The 24,439-nt window shown below is 43.3% G+C and overlaps 1 protein-coding gene across 1 annotated transcript in view; it reads left to right on the top strand.

Moving 5' to 3' along the window:
- UNC13D (unc-13 homolog D) overlaps positions 1–24,439 on the top strand; it is a 72,289-nt gene that overhangs the window by 4,902 nt on the left and 42,948 nt on the right. The window contains exons 2-13 of the mRNA XM_075279090.1: positions 606–647; positions 1,694–1,783; positions 4,070–4,177; positions 5,871–5,930; positions 7,195–7,261; positions 7,344–7,536; positions 8,308–8,352; positions 8,728–8,796; positions 9,008–9,077; positions 9,159–9,263; positions 10,595–10,684; positions 10,990–11,093. Coding sequence (XP_075135191.1) covers positions 606–647; positions 1,694–1,783; positions 4,070–4,177; positions 5,871–5,930; positions 7,195–7,261; positions 7,344–7,536; positions 8,308–8,352; positions 8,728–8,796; positions 9,008–9,077; positions 9,159–9,263; positions 10,595–10,684; positions 10,990–11,093 — 1,043 coding nt within the window. The remainder of the gene's footprint in view (positions 1–605; positions 648–1,693; positions 1,784–4,069; positions 4,178–5,870; positions 5,931–7,194; positions 7,262–7,343; positions 7,537–8,307; positions 8,353–8,727; positions 8,797–9,007; positions 9,078–9,158; positions 9,264–10,594; positions 10,685–10,989; positions 11,094–24,439) is intronic.

Below are 24,439 nucleotides of genomic sequence, written 5' to 3'. Positions count from 1 at the left end.
CTTATGAGATCCTGACTAGTGAAGGTTTGATCACTGGGCCCTGACTGATCATGAAAATGAGGGTTGTATAGTCGCATTGCTGCTTCATGCATCCCTATTAGATGGCAGGAGATAGCCCTTACAATACTTGGCTAATCTGGAAGTCCCAATAGGGATCAATGGGTTTGCTGCTCCATTCTTGACTGGTGGTCCCAATGGTAAGACTCTTATTGATCAGCAACTTATAATTATAGGCGATGAATTGTCAACTTTTTCCAACCCCTTTAAGATGCCCATACACTTGAGACTAACATCAGCCAAACCCACTGATTTTGGCCAATCATATACTTTGGGGTGTCCCCACATTTGACCTGACAACAGATATAGGAGAAAAGAAGGATTACACATGTTGGATTTCAACATGCCTGATCGTTTGTTCCTTTGGGAGAAGTACATGGCAGAGACTTATTCCTATTTCCCATTGACAAAACTGGCTTTCTTGGCCAAGCTTAGCATGTTGAATTGGGGGAATACCTGTTGGCCAAATGAGGGTGCATTATAATTGGCATTTGGCTTTTTTTGCGTTTTTTTACTTAGTGTGCATTATGTATGTTTTTCTCTTACAGATGGACTCTTCCTCTGGTCCTCACCGATTTACACGGAGAGAGGTAGGTAGCAGTAATATTGTATCTTCATAGACCAGAGATATTAGAAAAATAGTCTGAGTTGCTGTTGCAACAATCAAAAAGTTTTCATATGTGCATTAAGGGCTCGTTCACATCTGCGTTTCCTGCACAAAACAGAGGCAGGAGATGGAAACCTGCAAGACTCTTTCTCACCCATTCATTTGAATGGGTGAGAAAGCTGTCCGGCCGTGAGCGGCGGTGAGTGTTTTATGGTCTCCGCCGTGAAACCGGATTTTTTAATCCGGACACAGAGTCGAACATGCAGTACTCTGTGTCCTGATTTAAAAAAACGGTTTCGCGGCGGAGAGCATAAAACGCTCACCGCCGCTCACGGCCGGACCCGGTCTGTGGTTTCCGTCTTCTTGCATGCAGAAAACGGAAACCACAGAACGGAGTGCTGAACGCAGGCGTGAACCTAGCGTCAGTCAGTATTTCCGCAGAGGAAACGGATTGAAAGGCTCTGTGCAATTGTCTCCAATGGTCTCTAACGCTAGGTTCACACCTGCATTCGGCACTCCGTTCTGTGGTTTCCGTCTTCTGCATGCGAGAAGATGGAAACCACACACCGGGTCCAGCTGTGAGCGGTGGTGAGCGTTCTATGCTCTCCACCGCGAAACCGTTTTTTAAAATCCGGACACAGAGTACTGCATGTCCGACTCTGTGTCCGTATTAAAAAAAACCGGTTTCACGGCAGAGAGCATAAGACACTCACCGCCGCTCACGGCCAGACAGCTTTCTCACCCATTCAAATGAATGGGTGAGAGACTCCTGCAGGTTTCCGTCTCCTGCTCTGTTTTGTGCAGGAAACGGAAACCTGCAGAACGGAGACCGGGGCGCAGATGTGAACGAGCCCTGAGTTTGTGTCCTCTGCAATTTTTTCCTCCAAAGGGAGATATTGAGGTGACGCAACAGCAATAATATTACTGCAAATTTCATGTGACCAGAATGAAGGCCTAGTCGTTTACTTGTATATACTCTATTACTTGTTGTTTTACATTATTTTTTATCTGTGGACTGTTTTGACATAGGCCAGATATGGAAAACGGGGCTCACAACGTCCTTCGGAGAAAAAATCAACAAAGGAGGCCGAAAACAAACCAGTTTCTCCATCTGTACAGGTTAGAGACATATGAAACACTTCACAGTCAAATATTTTGACCTTCTCTGCTATTTGAGGGAACTGTCCGCATTCTTTAACCACTTCCGGACCGCCCATAGACTATATACGTCCGGATAGTGGTTGTCTAGTTCTGCCAGGACGTACCTGTACGTCCAAGCCAGAACACAGCAGCTGCACAAGATCGTTCAGCTGCTTTCACTAGGAGCCGGCTGTAACTTCAGCCGGAGCTCCCAGAGAGATAGCAGGGCAGATTTATTACCTGCTCTGCTATCTCGATCGCTGTGTCCTGCCAGAGCTTCTGGGTCCTACAGGACTCAGATCAGCTCTGTATACCATGTAGCAGTGTGCAAGAGGTTGTATTCCTCCTGTAACTGAGATTAAATGTAGCAGCCTCAGTTATAGGAGAAATCAGCCTCAAGTACAAAAAAAAAAAAGTGATCAGATGTCCCCAAAGGTCTCTTATCACCTTATGGGGACACAATCTGGGAAAAAAAAAAAAAAATATAACAAAAAAGTTTTAAGAAAATGTAAATAAAATAATAATAAAAAAATAAATAAATAATACGCTAATAAAACGCCGTTATTAAAGGTTATAGCCCCACCCCCGACGACACCATACAAAATAAAAATTACCGTAACGGAGAGGAAAAACTATATTATAAAGTTTTTCAGTGACACTTTGTGTTATTAAATAAAAAAAAAATTATAAATTGAAAACCAGACACAATTTCCCTCCTATTTTGTTTATATTTTCCCGGATATAAAAAAAATTAAAACAGATTTGAAAATAAAAATAACATAAAAATAAAGCCCTATGTGTCCCCGAAAAAAGACGCAAAAATTAGTTGACTAAGACATACGAGAAAAATTTTACAGACCTCAAAACCGCACATACATAATAAACATAAAATGTGTCTGGTCCTGGACCACAAATTGGCCCGGTACTGAAGTGGTTAAAGTCTTCTTTCACCCTCAGCCATAAATATCATTACTGACGTTGGTGTCTGAAGATACTTTCATTTGATTTTTGAGATTAAATTGTCAACTGTAAACTAGATTTAGGCCTTAGGCTGGGTTCACACCAGCCCTTGTACTGTGTTCGGGGATTCTGTTCCCCTCTCCGTATGAAAATTGCGGAGAGAAAAGCAAGCAATGCTTTTCTCTCTGCATTTTTCGCCTTTTTCAGGAGGAAACTTAGTAGAAACCACACAGACCCTATTATAGTCTATGGGGTTCACGGATTTCCGTGAGTAACCGTTTTTTAAAGCGAGTTAGGTTTCCGTTTGGGGAGATAGCAAGAGGACCCCCGGATTGCAGATGTGAACCAAGCCTCACTCACACTGACACCAAAAACAGCCCCGTAATGGCCCTTTTTGTAATGATCGTCAGATGGCCATTTTAGAACAGATTGATGTCAATGTGTCTATTCATATGTCCGTTTGTTTCACAGTCCATTTTGATAGACCGTCAAAAATATTTTTCCATTTTCATGGATCCAGAATCCGTCAATAGACTCAAGTCTACAAAACTTTATTTAGTGATTTTTTTGTATTGTGTTTTGTACTTTTGCGAACTACATTATGCTATAGGTATGACATTTTTTTACGATTAAGAAAATGCCAACAAAAGTGCCAGTTTTGGAAGACAAATTGAGCGTTTTTTAAAATTCTAATTTGCCCCTCATACCATTTTCTCAAAAACTGGTGGGGCATGGACAGGGATAAGGCAGGGCTTTCATGGCTTGGCACATATAATATTACTTACACCACAAAACTGGGATAAGCAACATCTGAAATCAACTGTATCTCCTTGCTGGAGTAGATTTCAGTATTTGATGTACAGATTACCTGATGTACTTCACAATTATTAAGAAGCCTTTACCCTTTAGTAATTGTGGCACATGTGACGTGAACAGACTACAGATCAAGGCCCCATAGGGGCCACATATCAAAAGTTCGCTAAGGGGCCCTACCATTGCTAGTTACGCCACTGCATCTGCGCCAGAGTCCTCTACTGCTTTATGGTTAAAAATGACAGACACCCAATGGACCCCATTATAGTCAATGGAATCTGTCAGGCTCCACCTGTAATAGATGTTTTAGCGGTCCCCTGCTTCAACGGACCTGAACAATGACAATGCAACACTAGTGGGAACCTAGCGTTACTATGTTTTTACACCCAGTTTTTCAGTTTAGTTGATCTAACAAAAATATGCATGAAGTTATATAATGATCTGTATCCCCGGTTTGTCATCGTTCTAACAAATGATTAACTGTTCATACAGCGCAATCTATTATATGGAGAAGCTCTGTATACCATCATACACAGAATCGGGACTTCAGAACCAGACCACATATCTGATAATGAGCAGCTATATGAATACCTGCAAGTGGTAAGAGGCCATATCATTGTAGGGGAAATACGGGAAGAAGGGGAGCGTTAAAAGAGAATCATATCAGTTACTGTCCATTACAAATCTGTTACCCATAAACTTCAATGTTAAAAAATAACAGATGCCTGACATCCATCATGAATTCTTTTTTTAATGGACACAATATAACTGCATGTAGAATATTTTCTCTGCAAAAAAAACAAAACAAAAACGGATATGTGATGGATTGGGTATATAACAAACACTATTGGACACAAGATAAAATCCCATTGAAATCAATGGAAATTTTAACAGATTTGTGACGGTTTAGCTAGTGTCTGCTGCTAAAATCTTGTAATGGGCAATAGCAAGGGACACTAGACTGTATACAGATATGTCATTCGTTAACATAACTTTTATCGCCTTGCTGCCCTGCCGTGTTAAAAGCCTTACTAGGAACTGCCTAGCAATTCAAATGAATTGACAGGCAGTATCTTACTCCCACCCACTTCCTATTGTCTACAGCTTAAAAAAATGTTGGCATCAATGTGAGTAGCATAACATCATAGCTATTATCTATACCTGTGACGTGACACTATAATGTCACAATACAGGGATAGCATTAAAAACATTGGTGGCAATGATTAATAAAAAAAAATTCTTAGTAGAGCGGCTGACATTATTGCTGGTGATGCCCCTCCTGTGAATAGACTCTTTATTATTATTATTATTATTATTATTTATTTATATAGCACCATTAATTCCATGGTGCTTTACATTTGGACTCTTTGAATTTAGCATCAAAGCAGGAGGAAGAACCGCTGCCTGGCAATTCAAATGAATTTGTTGGAGCACAACTTTGCAGCCAGGTCACACAACCGCAATCTGCTGGTCATATTAACAAATGCTACATCTGTATGTACAGTATATTTGAAAAGGTTTGTACGTAGTCTGGCCACTCTGCAGATGAGACCCCCAACAATCAGCCGTAGTTTGTAGTAGAACCAGGCAATGAATATTTATATATATATATATATATATATATATATATATATATATATATATTTATATAAAGTATTGCATGGAACCTATGCTGCTGGTCTAAGGCTAGATCATTAGTATCAGAGCTCTGGAGGGCCTCTTTAACTGGATAGCAAGTAGGGATGCCGATAATAACTATAAACTGTACAAGTGGTAGATAATTCCTGAAGTGCAATAAAGAATGTCACGTATAATAATATTCGGGTCTGAACCCGAATTGTTAAAATTATGTAGTAGTTCTAGAAGGGAGTCTACCACCACCAATACCACTAGACACTAGCCACTTATATAGAGTTGTACAGCTAGTTAGGGAAATAGTGAACATAACTTTCCTGTGTGACCTTTGATCTGTGATCCGCAACTTCTTCTCCCCCCTCCCTTCTCTATAGACTTGCATGAAAAAGTAACTCAGCATGAAAAATAGAGAAAGCAATAGATCTCCTTAATAAGATATATCACAAAGCTTTGTATATTCACCTGCATTACGGTATTCATTGATGTAAAGTTGTATCTAACTGGAGGTGCGCTTTAAATCTCATCTACTTTGCTGCTGCTGTAATTCATTCTACTACATCTTCCACCCAAAAAATTGAGCCTGTATATATCAGCCATGTGTAAAATATACCCTAGCTTTCCTAAATGAAAAAAAAAATCTCATCTGTATCTCTTTCAGGCCTTCAACATGGATCCTGCAGAGCACAATGCCATACTTGAAAGTGTAAAAAGTCTGGAGGTAAATCTGCAGAATCTTTGCCATGCTGGTGACTTCATATAATGCATGGAGACGTGTAGGTTTTGTAGAAAGGTCATATAACTAATGATGTGTACATATATAATGGTGTATGACTAAGTACAAGCTGTTGGGAATCACGTAGCTAATAAGTTGGCCATACATGGAATGATTTACTTATGTTGGGTAACTTTGTGGTAAAGGTGCAACTTTACGTTCTTGGGTCCCAGTTCACCCTTAGGCACCATGACCTGGATGCTACCTCTGCAACGCCTTTATCTATGCAACTTGGTCCAGGAGAAGTGAAATACTAAAATATCTCCATGGTTTATGGTTTATATCTTTTTGTCATGAATCTATGTCTTGTGCTCAAATATGTCTGATACTTCCATTGGAAAAAAAAGTGAATTTTACATAAAACCAATTTGATCAGATATTTGCATGTAAACATGAGTAATGTTTTTAAAAATAGAAACACCATTTTTTATTAAAGGGGCTCTATCAGCAAAATCATGCTGATAGAGCCCCACATATGCGTGAATAGCCTTTAAAAAAAAAAGGCTATTCAGGCACTGGTAAAGTTATATTAAACTACCGCCCCAGTTTTAAAATAAAACCCTAAAAAGGAATGTGATCTACTTACACATCGTGCACGCTGGGCGGGCATTCAGGGTGCGCCGTCTTCTTCATTCACGCCTCTTCTTCCTCCGATGTCCTCGGGTCCCGTCCTCCTCGTTATCCGTTATCCGTGCTCGCAAACTGACACGGATAAAAAAAAATGGCCTGGGCGCATGCGCAGTAGCCGTAGTAGAAGCCGCATGCGCCCAGGCCATTTTTTTATATCCGTGTCAGTTCGCGAGCGCCGGAGGAGGATGGGACCGGAGGACATCGGAGGAAGAAGAGGCATGGATGAAGAAGAAGACACTCCCTGAATGCCCAGCGTGCACGATGTGTAAGTAGATAACATTCTTTTTTAGGGTTTTATTTTAAAACTGGGGGGTAGTTTAATATAACATTTACGGTGCCTGAATAGCCGTTTTAAAGGCTATTCACGCATATGTGGGGCTCTATCAGCATGATTTTGCTGATAGAGCCCCTTTAATAATAAGACTTGACATTGCATGATACCTCAATTACAGAAAATGAAGCAGAGAAAGGAAGGAATACTACGCATAAACATTATTTACAAATGTATTTTTCCTCTCGGGCCTAGATAAAAATGTTGGGGACATTTGGAATAAACTAGAGTATTTGTCTTCTCTTATAGCCCCCGATTATCTGTGTGAAAGTTACGGTGAAACAAGCTAAGGGAATTCTTGGAAAGGATGTTAGTGGTAAGAGAACATACATGTATTATATTTGTAGTCTCCATTTCTTATTTGGCCTTTTAACTGTGTTGCTTGCTTGTATGTCAAGGTTTCAGTGATCCCTACTGCATGCTGGGCATCGAGACCCGAGCTGACGCTCAGTCCAGGGACAGTAGCCCCAATCCTGACCGGAAGCAGAAGCAGAAAGCGGTGGTCCGGAATACCCTACCTGAAGATCAGACACACAAGACACAGGTCAAGGTTCAGACCTTAAATCCTGTATGGAATGAAACCTTTATAATGTAAGTACCTGATTTTTTTTATTACTGTAAATAATGTATCTAGCGCTTGGATGTAATCTGAACTGTTCCACATGGAATGATGCATTTGATAGATACATGTGTATTGTATTTCTATCCTTCTGTTTTTCCATAATCTATTCTATACCTTTCCTTCACTATTAGCATGTGTGAGCTAAATATTAACAAGGTGCACTGCCACTTTATACCACCAGGGAATGTTCTTCCTATGCACATACAGTAGCATATCATATATTAGTCCATGCAATAGTAAGCTAATAATAAGTGTTCTATATCACCCCAAGTGCTTTATTTACATCAGTATTGTTCAGCATTTCTCTATATTGACCTGAATGGTTCTAGATAGGGAACAGAATCATAGCAACTATCTTCTACCCACCAGCTCTTGAAGAACCGAGATTAAGAGCCTGCAGTGGGGATAACTGCTTAAAAATGCAGAATTAAGGGCCCCTTCAAACCGCGTAAGCATGCCGCTCATTTAGACCCGTACACGCGAGCACTTCAAAACACATCCCATTCACTTCAATGAGAGCGCGCGTAAAGCCGGCTTCACGCGCACTCCCATTGAAGTGAATTAGATGTGTTTTGAAGCTCTCGCGTATACAGGTCTAAATGAGCGGCATGCTTACGCCGTGTGAAGGGGCCTTATAAATGTAATGGTCAAAAATAGTTACTCCACATGTAAACTCACATGGCAGCTTATCCTGAAAAAGATAATAAAAAGGCTTTAATCCAATTTACTGCTTTTTTCAGGGAAGTGGATGACATAGGACATGCACGCTTTCAGATGGATATGTGGTAAGTAATAATTTGCATTCACAGGCAAAATAGCCTGCAGAGGGCATCGTGAATTCTGGGTCACTTTAAGGGTCCATTCACACGGAGTAAACGCGCGCTCATTTTGGCAGAATACACATGTAAAGAATAGACTTGTAAAAATAAGACTCCCATTGACTTCAATGACATTTTTTACACGTGTAATATACGCGCCAAAAAATGTGATGCATTTTTTGACGCTTTATTTTTACACGTGTATTCTTTACACATGTATTCTGCCAAAATGTCGGGAGTGTCTTCAGGCGGATGTCGCGAGGCTCTGTTCTACATTATTATACACACGGTAATGTCTCCATCTTCCATACCTTAATCACATTGTTTTATCTGTTGTCAAAGGGATTCAGATGATGTGGAATCTGTCAGGTCCAAGCTCGGAGAGTTGACAGACTTGCATGGATTGAAGAGGTGAGAAGCTAACTTTTATTGGTGTTGTATCTTCTCCTTAGTGAAGGACATGCTGCCTTTATTATCTTCAAGGAGCTTCAAGCTATGTTACTCCTATAGACCATTCACTTCTTCTGCTTGGGCTTTCAATGGCTTAAATAAAGGGACAGACGATAAAGGCTAGATGTAGATGTTCTTCTTCTATATCTAACACCTGCACATTGAAATTTAGGATATTTAAGGAAGCTCGTAAGGACAAAGGTCAAGATGACTTTCTAGGCAATATCGTTCTACGACTGCGGGTAAGACTGGCATCAGGATATTACTACATACATTTTTATTGTAGAAGAATGAACATAAAACTGTGATTTCATTGTGTTTAGGACCTGAAGTGTAAGGAGGATCGCTGGTATCATCTGGAACCACGGACAGAGACGTATCCAGACAGAGGGCAGTGCCACCTGCAATTCCTTCTCACACACAAGAAGGTAAGAACATGCCATACTGATATCATCATTATACGATGACCATATAGTGTTGTATACCGGCTCTATACAGATCTGTAAAGACCTTTTAGGTAAATAAAGTACAAGAACAATGTAGTTGCTTATAGGTGACGTTACTCCCTGTGATTGTTCACATTTCTTGTCTCTCCCATCTGAAACGCCAGGTACACTTCTTCCAGCTGTGACTTGTCTCTGTAAAGTTTGTAGCACAGACATCTTTGGTGCCTCCATTTTCTAGGCACCCAACCCATATTGTCCTCACGTACACAACATCCCTATTTTGCTGCTACCCCAGTTATAAGATTTGTATTATAAAAATTCCCAAGATATTAATAATACCGCCAAGTGCCCTCTTTACATAATAGTGCCCCTCAATAAATAATTACTCTAATTAATAATGCCCTGTGTGCCCCCTTAAATCATTAATGTCTGAGTGCCACTTAAAATTAAAGGGGTTGTCTGGGATAACCACTTTCTTAATATGAGGCCTCACCTATCCTCCATGCTCTGATGTTTTCCAGCGCAGTCCAGTCCTGCGGAAGTCCCTGCCGCACGTGACCACTGAGGTCAATCAATGGCCTGCGCTGGGAGACACCGGAGCATTGGAGACAAGTGTATATTCATATTACAATTATTAATGTGCATTGCTGTCATCCTGTGATGGATGAGCGTAACGTACATTAAATATCGGTAGTGTAAATCTACCATATGGGTATTGTCACACTGTCTAGCAATTGCATCTGATTCCTTGGTTGTTTGCAGTGGACAGTGACTGAAGGAATATGACATCGGGGGTATTACCTTCAACTCATGTTGATAGTGGTCACCGTTGACAAATGGATATTAAGTCACACGTGGCTGCAGAAGTGTGTGACCATATCCTAAGGACTCATTGAAAGCTAGAACCAGGTGTGCAATATAAAGTGTTGTGATCCACAGGAAAATCATCCCTTCCTGACCTTAAGATATTAGTATCATGAATTTCTTGGAATATCCAAAATCTCCATACAGTCCACTATGCTCGATATTCCTTGCCTTTACCCATTGCTCAATTACATGTAGGTTATGAGAACAGTGACGGGAATGTGGAAATGTCAAAAAACAAGGAAGGGTAAAATAGATTTGAGTCATTGGAAAGGATCAGACATGTTAAATTTCAACATGCCCAGTGCTTTGTTTTCACAGGAGGTAAAATAGGTCCTGTAAGCTTTACTACATTGTGCATTCACCTTGTACCAGTCCTTGGTTTTTGGAATGTTACTCTTCAGTACAATGACATTATATCTTTAATCCTCAAATATATGTATTCCTAGAGAGCAACTATGCTGAGCAGAAACCCCAGTTACGTCGTCCACCGACAGCTCCTTCAGCAGTTTGTTCGACATGAGATCACCTGTCACCAGGTATATACTATATACTATTGTCAGCAGAACTAACCTGCTTATTTTACCATTATTTTAACAAATTGTGATTGCATAAGCCAGAGGGTTTAAAGCAACTGGCCCACATTCAGATTGTATGAATGTAATGTAATATTTTTGGGCTATCTCTTTTATTAATACATTTACTAGATATCATACCACCACTAGTTGTGTCTGTGATTTTTAGCCCTAGGAAGCCATAGTTGTAAAGTAAACCAAGATGTCCACTTGGGTTTGCAGTCTTGTCTAATGATGTATACAGTATAATCTTCTTATTCTTACCCCAGGCCACAGGAACTATATGGGATGGGGAGATAAGTCCACATGGTACGACCATCCTGTACTTACATGCTTCTCAGAAAGACTTGTCAGATTTCCATCAAGGCCTTGCGTAAGTTGTTCAGATGTTTTCACCTTTTCTCCAGTAACATAATATTTTGTGTATAATCTTTTATAGGACATCTGTAGTTCCATCTATCAAGGTCATGGGAATGTCAATCTTAGCATTGTTCACTATTAGGCTAGGTTATCAGATGAAGCCAAGATGCAGCCAAAATTGTGTAAACTATGGTAAAAGAAACGTAAAGATGTTACTGCCCAAATAGGACATTTTAGAGATATGTGTCTAGACCCAGCTGTGTCTCATAGTGATATGTATCCTCTTAGTGAACTGAAAGGCTGCATTTGTCAGGTTGACCACTAGTACCATAATCTGTATACGACAATATATCACTGGAAGGCATATATAACTACAATGCTAGTAGTCCCTATATTAGCATACTGTTCGGCCGGTAAATCTGGCCATCACACGGACTGAGTTTTGTGGCTATTAAACTGTAAACCAGAGGTTTGCTCACAGCTTAAATGTATAGTTATATGTGGTTCTATGGAAAGAACTGAACATGTAAATACAGTCCTATGAAAAAGTTTGGGCACTACTATTAATCTTAATCATTTTTTGTTCTAAATATTTTGGTGTTTGCAACAGCCATTTCAGTTTGATATATCTAATAACTGATGGACACAGTAATATTTCAGGATTGAAATGAGGTTTATTGTACTAACAGAAAATGTGCAATATGCATTAAACCAAAATTTGACCGGTGCAAAAGTATGGGCACCCTTATCATTTTATTGATTTGAATTCCCCTAACTACTTTTTACTGACTTACTGAAGCACAAAATTGGTTTTGTAACCTCAGTGAGCTTTGAACTTCATAGCCAGATGTATCCAATCATAAGAAAAGGTATTTAAGGTGGCCAATTGCAAGTTGATCTCCTATTTGAATCTCCTCTGAAGAGTGGCATCATGGGCTACTCAAAACAACTCTCAAATGATCTGAAAACAAAGATTGTTCAACATAGTTGTTCAGGGGAAGGATACAAAAAGTTGTCTCAGAGATTTAACCTGTCAGTTTCCACTGTGAGGAACATAGTAAGGAAATGGAAGACCACAGGGACAGTTCTTGTTAAGCCCAGAAGTGGCAGACCAAGAAAAATATCAGAAAGGCAGAGAAGAAGAATGGTGAGAACAGTCAAGGACAATCCACAGACCACCTCCAAAGAGCTGCAGCATCATCTTGCTGCAGATGGTGTCACTGTGCATCGGTCAACTATACAGCGCACTTTGCACAAATAGAAGCTGTATGGGAGAGTGATGAGAAAGAAGCCGTTTCTGCACGTACGCCACAAATAGAGTTGCCTGAGGTATGAAAAAGCACATTTGGACAAGGCAGCTTCATTTTGGAAACAAAAATTGAGTTGTTTGGTTATAAAAAAAAGGCGTTATGCATGGCGTCCAAAAAGAAACAGCATTCCAAGAAAAACACATGCTACCCACTGTAAAATTTGGTGGAGGTTCCATCATGCTTTGGGGCTGTGTGGCCAATGCCGGCATCGGGAACCTTGTTAAAGTTGAGAGTCGCATGGATTCCACTCAGTATCAGCAGATTCTTGAGAATAATGTTCAAGAATCAGTGACGAAGTTGAAGTTACGCCGGGGATGGATATTTCAGCAAGACAATGATCCAAAACACCGCTCCAAATCCTCAGGCATTCATGCAGAGGAACAATTACAATGTTCTGGAATGGCCATCCCAGTCCCCAGACCTGAATATCATTGAACATCTGTGGGATGATTTGAAGCGGGCTGTCCATGCTCGGCGACCATCTAACTTAACTGAACTTGAATTGTTTGTCCAAAATACCTTTATCCAGGATCCAGGAACTGATTAAAAGCTACAGGAAGCGACTAGAGGCTGTTATCTTTGCAAAAGGAGGATCTACTAAATATTAATGTCACTTTTCTGTTGAGGTGCCCATACTTTTGCACCGGTCAAATTTTGGTTTAATGCATATTGCACATTTTCTGTTAGTACAATAAACCTCATTTCAATCCTGAAATATTACTGTGTCCATCAGTTATTAGATATATCAAACTGAAATGGCTGCTGCAAACACCAAAATATTTAGAACTAAAAATGATTAAGATTAATAGGGGTGCCCAAACTTTTTCATAGGACTGTACACCCTAACCTTACATATTATATCCCCTCCACAGTAAAATGCCCCACTAGTGCCTCCTAAACAGAAATTTTGACATAAAAAATAATTAAACTGTTATTTGCCAAGCACTCGCCATGGAGAAAGTCCCACTGGTCTGTGCTGTCCCTGGCTTGGATTGCCAGGCACAATGATACTAAGTCACAGACAGTAGCAACTGCAGTGTGAATGGTAGAGCAGAGAACTGACGGCTTCCTGCTCTACTATTTGTACTGAGCTTTATCTACAATAATATGTGTATGAGGCATCATTATTAGAGATGAGCGAACAGTGTTCTATCGAACTCATGTTCGATCGGATATTAGGCTGTTCGGCATGTTCGAATCGAATCGAACACCGCGTGGTAAAGTGCGCCATTACTCGATTCCCCTCCCACCTTCCCTGGCGCCTTTTTTGCTCCAATAACAGCGCTGGGTAGGTGGGACAGGAACTACGACACCGGTGACGTTGAAAAAAGTAGGCAAAACCCATTGGCTGCCGAAAACATGTGACCTCTAATTTAAAAGAACAGCGACGCCCAGCTTCGCGTCATTCTGAGCTTGCAATTCACCGAGGACGGAGGTTTCCGTCCAGCTAGCTAGGGCTTAGATTCTGGGTAGGCAGGGACAGGCTAGGATAGGAAGGAGAAGACAACCAACAGCTCTTGTAAGAGCTAAATTCCAGGGAGAAGCTTGTCAGTGTAACGTGGCACTGACGGGCTCAATCGCCGCAACCCAGCTTTCCCAGGATCCTGAATGGAATACACTGTCAGTGTATTCCCGTATACCCGATATATACCCCGATACCCGTTCCAACGGTGTGCCCCCCCACCTTCACCCCAGAAATACCCTGCAAGTCCCCTAGCAATAGAATTGGGGCTATATACACCCACAATTTTTACTACTGGTATACAGTGCCATTGTCTGACTGGGAATTCAAAGAATATATTGGGAATACAAATACCCTCATTTCTTGCTACTGCCATATAGTGCCAGTTTCTGACTGGTAATTCAAAGAATATATTGGGGTTACGTGCACCCACAATTTTTACTACTGGTATACAGTGCCATTGTCTGACTGGGAATTCAAAGAATATATTGGGAATACAAATACCCTCATTTCTTGCTACTGCCATATAGTGCCAGTGTCTGACTGGGAATTCAAAGAATATATTGGGGTTACGTGCACCCACAATTTTTACTACTGGTATACAGTGCCATTGTCTGACTGGGAATTCAAAGAGTATATTGGGAATACAAATACCCTCATTTCTTGCTACTGCCATATAGTGCCAGTTTCTGACTGGGAATTCAAAGAATATATTGGGGTTACGTGCACCCACAATTTTTACTACTGGTATACAGTGCCATTGTCTGACTGGGAATTCAAAGAATATATTGGGGTTATAAATACCCTCATTTCTTGCTACTGCCATATAGTGCCAGTTTCTGACTGGTAATTCAAAGAATATATTGGGGTTACGTGCACCCACAATTTTTACTACTGGTATACAGTGCCATTGTCTGACTGGGAATTCAAAGAGTATATTGGGAATACAAATACCCTCATTTCTTGCTACTGCCATATAGTGCCAGTGTCTGACTGGGAATTCAAAGAATATATTGGGGTTACGTGCACCCACAATTTTTACTACTGGTATACAGTGCCATTGTCTGACTGGGAATTCAAAGAGTATATTGGGAATACAAATACCCTCATTTCTTGCTACTGCCATATAGTGCCAGTTTCTGACTGGGAATTCAAAGAATATATTGGGGTTACGTGCACCCACAATTTTTACTACTGGTATACAGTGCCATTGTCTGACTGGGAATTCAAAGAGTATATTGGGAATACAAATACCCTCATTTCTTGCTACTGCCATATAGTGCCAGTTTCTGACTGGGAATTCAAAGAATATATTGGGGTTACGTGCACCCACAATTTTTACTACTGGTATACAGTGCCATTGTCTGACTGGGAATTCAAAGAATATATTGGGGTTATAAATACCCTCATTTCTTGCTACTGCCATATAGTGCCAGTTTCTGACTGGGAATTCAAAGAATATATTGGGGTTACGTGCACCCACAATTTTTACTACTGGTATACAGTGCCATTGTCTGACTGGGAATTCAAAGAATATATTGGGGTTATAAATACCCTCATTTCTTGCTACTGCCATATAGTGCCAGTTTCTGACTGGTAATTCAAAGAATATATTGGGGTTACGTGCACCCACAATTTTTACTACTGGTATACAGTGCCATTGTCTGACTGGGAATTCAAAGAATATATTGGGAATACAAATACCCTCATTTCTTGCTACTGCCATATAGTGCCAGTTTCTGACTGGTAATTCAAAGAATATATTGGGGTTACGTGCACCCACAATTTTTACTACTGGTATACAGTGCCATTGTCTGACTGGGAATTCAAAGAATATATTGGGAATACAAATACCCTCATTTCTTGCTACTGCCATATAGTGCCAGTGTCTGACTGGGAATTCAAAGAATATATTGGGGTTACGTGCACCCACAATTTTTACTACTGGTATACAGTGCCATTGTCTGACTGGGAATTCAAAGAGTATATTGGGAATACAAATACCCTCATTTCTTGCTACTGCCATATAGTGCCAGTTTCTGACTGGGAATTCAAAGAATATATTGGGGTTACGTGCACCCACAATTTTTACTACTGGTATACAGTGCCATTGTCTGACTGGGAATTCAAAGAATATATTGGGGTTATAAATACCCTCATTTCTTGCTACTGCCATATAGTGCCAGTTTCTGACTGGTAATTCAAAGAATATATTGGGGTTACGTGCACCCACAATTTTTACTACTGGTATACAGTGCCATTGTCTGACTGGGAATTCAAAGAGTATATTGGGAATACAAATACCCTCATTTCTTGCTACTGCCATATAGTGCCAGTGTCTGACTGGGAATTCAAAGAATATATTGGGGTTACGTGCACCCACAATTTTTACTACTGGTATACAGTGCCATTGTCTGACTGGGAATTCAAAGAGTATATTGGGAATACAAATACCCTCATTTCTTGCTACTGCCATATAGTGCCAGTTTCTGACTGGGAATTCAAAGAATATATTGGGGTTACGTGCACCCACAATTTTTACTACTGGTATACAGTGCCATTGTCTGACTGGGAATTCAAAGAGTATATTGGGAATACAAATACCCTCATTTCTTGCTACTGCCATATAGTGCCAGTTTCTGACTGGGAATTCAAAGAATATATTGGGGTTACGTGCACCCACAATTTTTACTACTGGTATACAGTGCCATTGTCTGACTGGGAATTCAAAGAATATATTGGGGTTATAAATACCCTCATTTCTTGCTACTGCCATATAGTGCCAGTTTCTGACTGGGAATTCAAAGAATATATTGGGGTTACGTGCACCCACAATTTTTACTACTGGTATACAGTGCCATTGTCTGACTGGGAATTCAAAGAATATATTGGGGTTATAAATACCCTCATTTCTTGCTACTGCCATATAGTGCCAGTTTCTGACTGGTAATTCAAAGAATATATTGGGGTTACGTGCACCCACAATTTTTACTACTGGTATACAGTGCCATTGTCTGACTGGGAATTCAAAGAATATATTGGGAATACAAATACCCTCATTTCTTGCTACTGCCATATAGTGCCAGTGTCTGACTGGGAATTCAAAGAATATATTGGGGTTACGTGCACCCACAATTTTTACTACTGGTATACAGTGCCATTGTCTGACTGGGAATTCAAAGAGTATATTGGGAATACAAATACCCTCATTTCTTGCTACTGCCATATAGTGCCAGTTTCTGACTGGGAATTCAAAGAATATATTGGGGTTACGTGCACCCACAATTTTTACTACTGGTATACAGTGCCATTGTCTGACTGGGAATTCAAAGAATATATTGGGGTTATAAATACCCTCATTTCTTGCTACTGCCATATAGTGCCAGTTTCTGACTGGTAATTCAAAGAATATATTGGGGTTACGTGCACCCACAATTTTTACTACTGGTATACAGTGCCATTGTCTGACTGGGAATTCAAAGAGTATATTGGGAATACAAATACCCTCATTTCTTGCTACTGCCATATAGTGCCAGTGTCTGACTGGGAATTCAAAGAATATATTGGGGTTACGTGCACCCACAATTTTTACTACTGGTATACAGTGCCATTGTCTGACTGGGAATTCAAAGAGTATATTGGGAATACAAATACCCTCATTTCTTGCTACTGCCATATAGTGCCAGTTTCTGACTGGGAATTCAAAGAATATATTGGGGTTACGTGCACCCACAATTTTTACTACTGGTATACAGTGCCATTGTCTGACTGGGAATTCAAAGAGTATATTGGGAATACAAATACCCTCATTTCTTGCTACTGCCATATAGTGCCAGTTTCTGACTGGGAATTCAAAGAATATATTGGGGTTACGTGCACCCACAATTTTTACTACTGGTATACAGTGCCATTGTCTGACTGGGAATTCAAAGAATATATTGGGGTTATAAATACCCTCATTTCTTGCTACTGCCATATAGTGCCAGTTTCTGACTGGGAATTCAAAGAATATATTGGGGTTACGTGCACCCACAATTTTTACTACTGGTATACAGTGCCATTGTCTGACTGGGAATTCAAAGAATATATTGGGGTTATAAATACCCTCATTTCTTGCTACTGCCATATAGTGCCAGTTTCTGACTGGTAATTCAAAGAATATATTGGGGTTACGTGCACCCACAATTTTTACTACTGGTATACAGTGCCATTGTCTGACTGGGAATTCAAAGAATATATTGGGAATACAAATACCCTCATTTCTTGCTACTGCCATATAGTGCCAGTGTCTGACTGGGAATTCAAAGAATATATTGGGGTTACGTGCACCCACAATTTTTACTACTGGTATACAGTGCCATTGTCTGACTGGGAATTCAAAGAGTATATTGGGAATACAAATACCCTCATTTCTTGCTACTGCCATATAGTGCCAGTTTCTGACTGGGAATTCAAAGAATATATTGGGGTTACGTGCACCCACAATTTTTACTACTGGTATACAGTGCCATTGTCTGACTGGGAATTCAAAGAATATATTGGGGTTATAAATACCCTCATTTCTTGCTACTGCCATATAGTGCCAGTTTCTGACTGGTAATTCAAAGAATATATTGGGGTTACGTGCACCCACAATTTTTACTACTGGTATACAGTGCCATTGTCTGACTGGGAATTCAAAGAGTATATTGGGAATACAAATACCCTCATTTCTTGCTACTGCCATATAGTGCCAGTTTCTGACTGGGAATTCAAAGAATATATTGGGGTTACGTGCACCCACAATTTTTACTACTGGTATACAGTGCCAATTTCTAACTAGGAATTCAAAATGCGCAAGGCTCCCGGAAAGGGACGTGGACGAGGCCGTGGGCGAGGTCGGGGGAATGGTTCTGGGGAGCAAGGTAGCAGTGAAGCCACAGGGCGTCCCGTGCCTACTCCTGTGGGGCAGCAAGCATTGCGCCACTCCACAGTGCCAGGGTTGCTTGCCACATTAACTAAACTGCAGGGTACAAACCTTAGTAGGCCCGAGAACCAGGAACAGGTCTTGCAATGGCTGTCAGAGAACGCTTACAGCACATTGTCCAGCAGCCAGTCAGACTCTGCCTCCTCTCCTCCTATTACCCAACAGTCTTGTCTTCCTTCCTCCCAAAATTCCGAAGCTTTACAGAACAATAACCCAAACTGTCCCTGCTCCCCAGAGCTGTTCTCCGCTCCTTTCATTGTCCCTCAACCTGCCTCTCCACGTCACGATTCCACGAACCTAACAGAGGAGCATCTGTATCCAGATGCTCAAACACTAGAGTCTCCTCCATCTCCGTTCGATTTGGTGGTGGATGACCAGCAACCCACCCTCATCGACGATGATGTGACGCAGTTGCCGTCAGGGCATCCAGTTGACCGGCGCATTGTGCGGGAGGAGGAGATGAGACAGGAGTTGGAAGAGGAAGTGGTGGATGATGAGGACACTGACCCGACCTGGACAGGGGGGATGTCAAGCGGGGAAAGTAGTGTGGATGTTGAGGCAGGTGCAGCACCAAAAAGGGTAGCTAGAGGCAGAGGCAGAGGTCAGCAGCTTAGGCGAAGCCAGGCCACACCCGGAATCTCCCAAGATGTTCCAGTTCGTACCCAGCCCCGAAAAACTCCCACCTCGAGGGCACGTTTCTCGAAGGTGTGGAGTTTTTTCAAGGAATGCGCCGAGGACAGATATAGTGTTGTCTGCACAATTTGCCTCTCGAAATTGATTAGGGGCTCTGAGAAGAGCAACCTGTCCACCACTTCAATGCGCCGTCATTTGGAATCCAAGCACTGGAATCAGTGGCAGGCAGCAACGGCAGGACAAAGGCCGACTGCCGTTCACGCCACTGCCACTGCCTCTGCCTCTGCCTCTGCCACTGCCACTGCTGACTGTGCTGGCGATGCACTCCAGAGGACGAGCCAGGACACCACTTCATCTGCCTCCGCCACTTTGTTGACTTCTACCTCATCCTCCCCTGGTCCTGTCTTATCTCCTTCTCCTGCACCATCAAAGGCACCATCAGGCGTTTCTTTACAACAACCCACCATCTCTCAGACATTGGAGCGGCGGCAGAAATACACTGCTAACCACCCACACGCGCAAGCCTTGAACGCCAACATCGCTAAACTGCTGGCCCAGGAGATGTTGGCGTTCCGGCTTGTTGAAACTCCCGCCTTCCTGGACCTGATGGCAACTGCGGCACCTCGCTATGCCGTCCCTAGCCGTCACTACTTCTCCCGGTGTGCCGTCCCCGCCTTGCACCAGCACGTGTCACTCAACATCAGGCGGGCCCTTAGTTCCGCGCTTTGCACAAAGGTCCACTTGACCACCGACGCGTGGACAAGTGCATGCGGACAGGGACGCTACATTTCACTGACGGCACACTGGGTGAATGTAGTTGAGGCTGGGACTGCTTCCCAAACTGGCCCGGTGTACCTCGTCTCCCCGCCTAACATTCCTGGCAGGGACACGAGAAGAACACCCCCCTCCTCCTCCTCTTCTACCGCCTCCTCCTCCGCCACCGCCTCCTCCTCCGCCACCGCCTCCTCCTCCGCTGTTAGATTGACCCCAGCTACGAGTTGGAAACGTTGCAGCACTGGCGTTGGTAGACGTCAGCAGGCTGTGCTGAAGCTGATCAGCTTGGGGGACAGACAGCACACTGCCTCCGAGGTGAGGGATGCCCTCCTCGATGAGACGGCAATATGGTTTGAGCCGCTGCACCTGGGCCCAGGCATGGTCGTTTGTGATAACGGCCGGAACCTGGTAGCAGCTCTGGAGCTTGCCGGACTCCAACATGTTCCATGCCTGGCCCACGTCTTCAACCTAGTGGTGCAACGTTTCCTAAAGAGCTACCCCAATGTTCCAGAGCTACTGGTGAAAGTGCGGCGCATGTGCGCCCACTTTCGCAAGTCGACAGTAGCCGCTGCTAGCTTAAAATCTCTCCAGCAACGCCTGCATGTGCCACAACACCGGCTTTTGTGCGACGTCCCCACACGCTGGAACTCAACGTTTCAGATGTTGAATAGAGTGGTTGAGCAGCAGAGACCTTTGATGGAATACCAGCTACAAAACCCTAGGGTGCCACAAAGTCAGCTGCCTCAGTTTCACATCCATGAGTGGCCATGGATGAGAGACCTTTGTGACATCCTACGGGTCTTTGAGGAGTCCACAAGGAGGGTGAGCTCTGAGGATGCGATGGTGAGCCTTACAATCCCGCTCTTGTGTGTTCTGAGAGAATCCCTGATTGACATCAGGGATAACTCAGATCACACAGAGGAGTTAGGGATAGCATCCGATCCGTCACAGCTGGAGAGTAGGTCCACACATCTGTCCGCTTCACTGCGTTTAATGGAGGAGGAGGAGGAGGAGGAGGAGGAAGAAGAGTTGTCCGATGATGTGATGGTGATACAGGAGGCTTCCGGGCAACTTCGAATCGTCCCATTGTTGCAGCGCGGATGGGTAGACATGGAGGATGAGGAGGAAATGGAGATTGAACTTTCCGGTGGGGCCAGAGGAGTCATGCCAACTAACACTGTGGCAGACATGGCTGAGTTCATGTTGGGGTGCTTTACAACCGACAAGCGTATTGTCAAAATCATGGAGGACAACCAGTACTGGATCTTTGCTATCCTTGACCCCCGGTATAAAAACAACATCTCGTCTTTTATTCCGGTAGAGGGGAGGGCCAATCGCATCAATGCTTGCCACAGGCAATTGGTGCAGAATATGATGGAGATGTTTCCAGCATGTGACGTTGGCGGCAGGGAGGGCAGTTCCTCCAGTAGGCAACCAAGTTCTCACCGGTCCACACAAACGAGGGGCACACTGTCTAAGGTCTGGGACACCTTGATGGCACCCCCTCGCCAAAGTGCCGCCACGGAGGGTCCTAGTGTCACCAGGCGTGAGAAGTATAGGCGCATGTTGCGGGAATACCTTTCCGACCACAGCCCTGTCCTCTCCGACCCCTCTGCGCCCTACACGTATTGGGTGTCGAAGTTGGACCTGTGGCTTGAACTTGCCCTATATGCCTTGGAGGTGCTGTCCTGTCCTGCCGCCAGCGTCCTATCTGAGAGGGTGTTCAGTGCAGCCGGTGGCATCATCACTGACAAGCGCACCCGTCTGTCAGCTGAGAGTGCCGACCGGCTCACTTTGATAAAAATGAACCACCACTGGGTAGAGCCGTCATTTTTGTGCCCACCTGTGTAAAGCACCCCAACATGAAACTCCATGTCTGTACTCAACCTCTCCAATTCCTCCGCATCCTCATACTCATCCACCATAAGCGTTGCACAATTCTGCTAATACTAGGCTCCCTCCACCCTGATTTCCCCCAACTCTGCTGGTTAGAGGCTCCCTCCACCATGAATTTGCCCAAACTGGGCTGTTTAGAGGCTCCCTCCACCATGAATTGGTCCAAACTGGGGTGGTTAGAGGCTCCCTCCACCATGAATTGGTCCAAACTGGGGTGGTTAGAGGCTCCCTCCACCATTAATTGGTCCAAACTGGGCTGGTTAGAGGCTCCCTCCACAATTAATTGGTCCAAACTGGGCTAATTAGAGGCTCCCTCCACCATGAATTGGTCCAAACTGGGTTTTTTAGAGGCTCCCTCCACCATTAATTGGTCCAAACTGGGCTGGTTAGAGGCTCCCTCCACAATTAATTGGTCCAAACTGGGCTAATTAGAGGCTCCCTCCACCATGAATTGGTCCAAACTGGGTTTTTTAGAGGCTCCCTCCACCATGAATTTCCCAAAACTTGGCTGTTTAGAGGCTCCCTCCACCATTAATTGGTCCAAACTGGGCTGGTTAGAGGCTCCCTCCACCATGAATTTGCCCAAACTGGGGTGGTTAGAGGCTCCCTCCACCATTAATTGGTCCAAACTGGGCTGGTTAGAGGCTCCCTCCACAATTAATTGGTCCAAACTGGGCTAATTAGAGGCTCCCTCCACCATGAATTGGTCCAAACTGGGTTTTTTAGAGGCTCCCTCCACCATGAATTTCCCAAAACTTGGCTGTTTAGAGGCTCCCTCCACCATGAATTGGTCCAAACTGGGCTGGTTAGAGGCTCCCTCCACCATGAATTTCCCAAAACTTGGCTGTTTAGAGGCTCCCTCCACCATTAATTGGTCCAAACTGGGCTGGTTAGAGGCTCCCTCCACCATGAATTTGCCCAAACTGGGCTGTTTAGAGGCTCCCTCCACCATGAATTGGTCCAAACTGGGCTGGTTAGAGGCTCCCTCCACCATGAATTTCCCAAAACTTGGCTGTTTAGAGGCTCCCTCCACCATGAATTGGTCCAAACTGGGCTGGTTAGAGGCTCCCTCCACCATGAATTTCCCAAAACTTGGCTGTTTAGAGGCTCCCTCCACCATGAATTGGTCCAAACTGGGCTGGTTAGAGGCTCCCTCCACCATGAATTGGTCCAAACTGGGGTGGTTAGAGGCTCCCTCCACCATTAATTGGTCCAAACTGGGCTGGTTAGAGGCTCCCTCCACCATTAATTGGTCCAAACTGGGCTGGTTAGAGGCTCCCTCCACAATTAATTGGTCCAAACTGGGCTGGTTAGAGGCTCCCTCCACCATGAATTTGCCCAAACTGGGGTGGTTAGAGGCTCCCTCCACCATTAATTGGTCCAAACTGGGCTGGTTAGAGGCTCCCTCCACAATTAATTGGTCCAAACTGGGCTAATTAGAGGCTCCCTCCACCATGAATTGGTCCAAACTGGGTTTTTTAGAGGCTCCCTCCACCATGAATTTGCCCAAACTGGGCTGTTTAGAGGCTCCCTCCACCATGAATTGGTCCAAACTGGGCTGGTTAGAGGCTCCCTCCACCATGAATTTCCCAAAACTTGGCTGTTTAGAGGCTCCCTCCACCATTAATTGGTCCAAACTGGGCTGGTTAGAGGCTCCCTCCACCATTAATTGGTCCAAACTGGGCTGGTTAGAGGCTCCCTCCACCATTAATTGGTCCAAACTGGGCTGGTTAGAGGCTCCCTCCACCATTAATTGGTCCAAACTGGGCTGTTTAGAGGCTCCCTCCACCATTAATTGGTCCAAACTGGGCTGGTTAGAGGCTCCCTCCACCATGAATTTGCCCAAACTGGGCTGTTTAGAGGCTCCCTCCACCATGAATTGGTCCAAACTGGGCTGGTTAGAGGCTCCCTCCACCATGAATTTCCCAAAACTTGGCTGTTTAGAGGCTCCCTCCACCATTAATTGGTCCAAACTGGGCTGGTTAGAGGCTCCCTCCACCATGAATTGGTCCAAACTGGGGTTTTTAGAGGCTCCCTCCACCATGAATTGGTCCAAACTGGGGTTTTTAGAGTCTCCCTCCACCATGAATTGGTCCAAACTGGGGTTTTTAGAGTCTCCCTCCACCATGAATTGGTCCAAACTGGGGTTTTTAGAGGCTCCCTCCACCATGAATTTGCCCAAACTCTGCTGGTTAGAGGCTCAATCCACCCTGATTTTCAAAACAAATGTTGGTGCCAACCTCAACTTACTACAAGGGCCAAATTCACTGCTGGTGACAAGCTCTCCTCACTGCAAGTGCCAAATACACATGTTTCAA

This window comes from Leptodactylus fuscus, chromosome 6 (genome assembly GCF_031893055.1).
Source record: "Leptodactylus fuscus isolate aLepFus1 chromosome 6, aLepFus1.hap2, whole genome shotgun sequence".
NCBI lineage: Eukaryota > Metazoa > Chordata > Amphibia > Anura > Leptodactylidae > Leptodactylus > Leptodactylus fuscus.
Note: the sequence above shows the minus strand (reverse complement) of the source record. Positions and strands in the feature narration are given on the sequence as shown.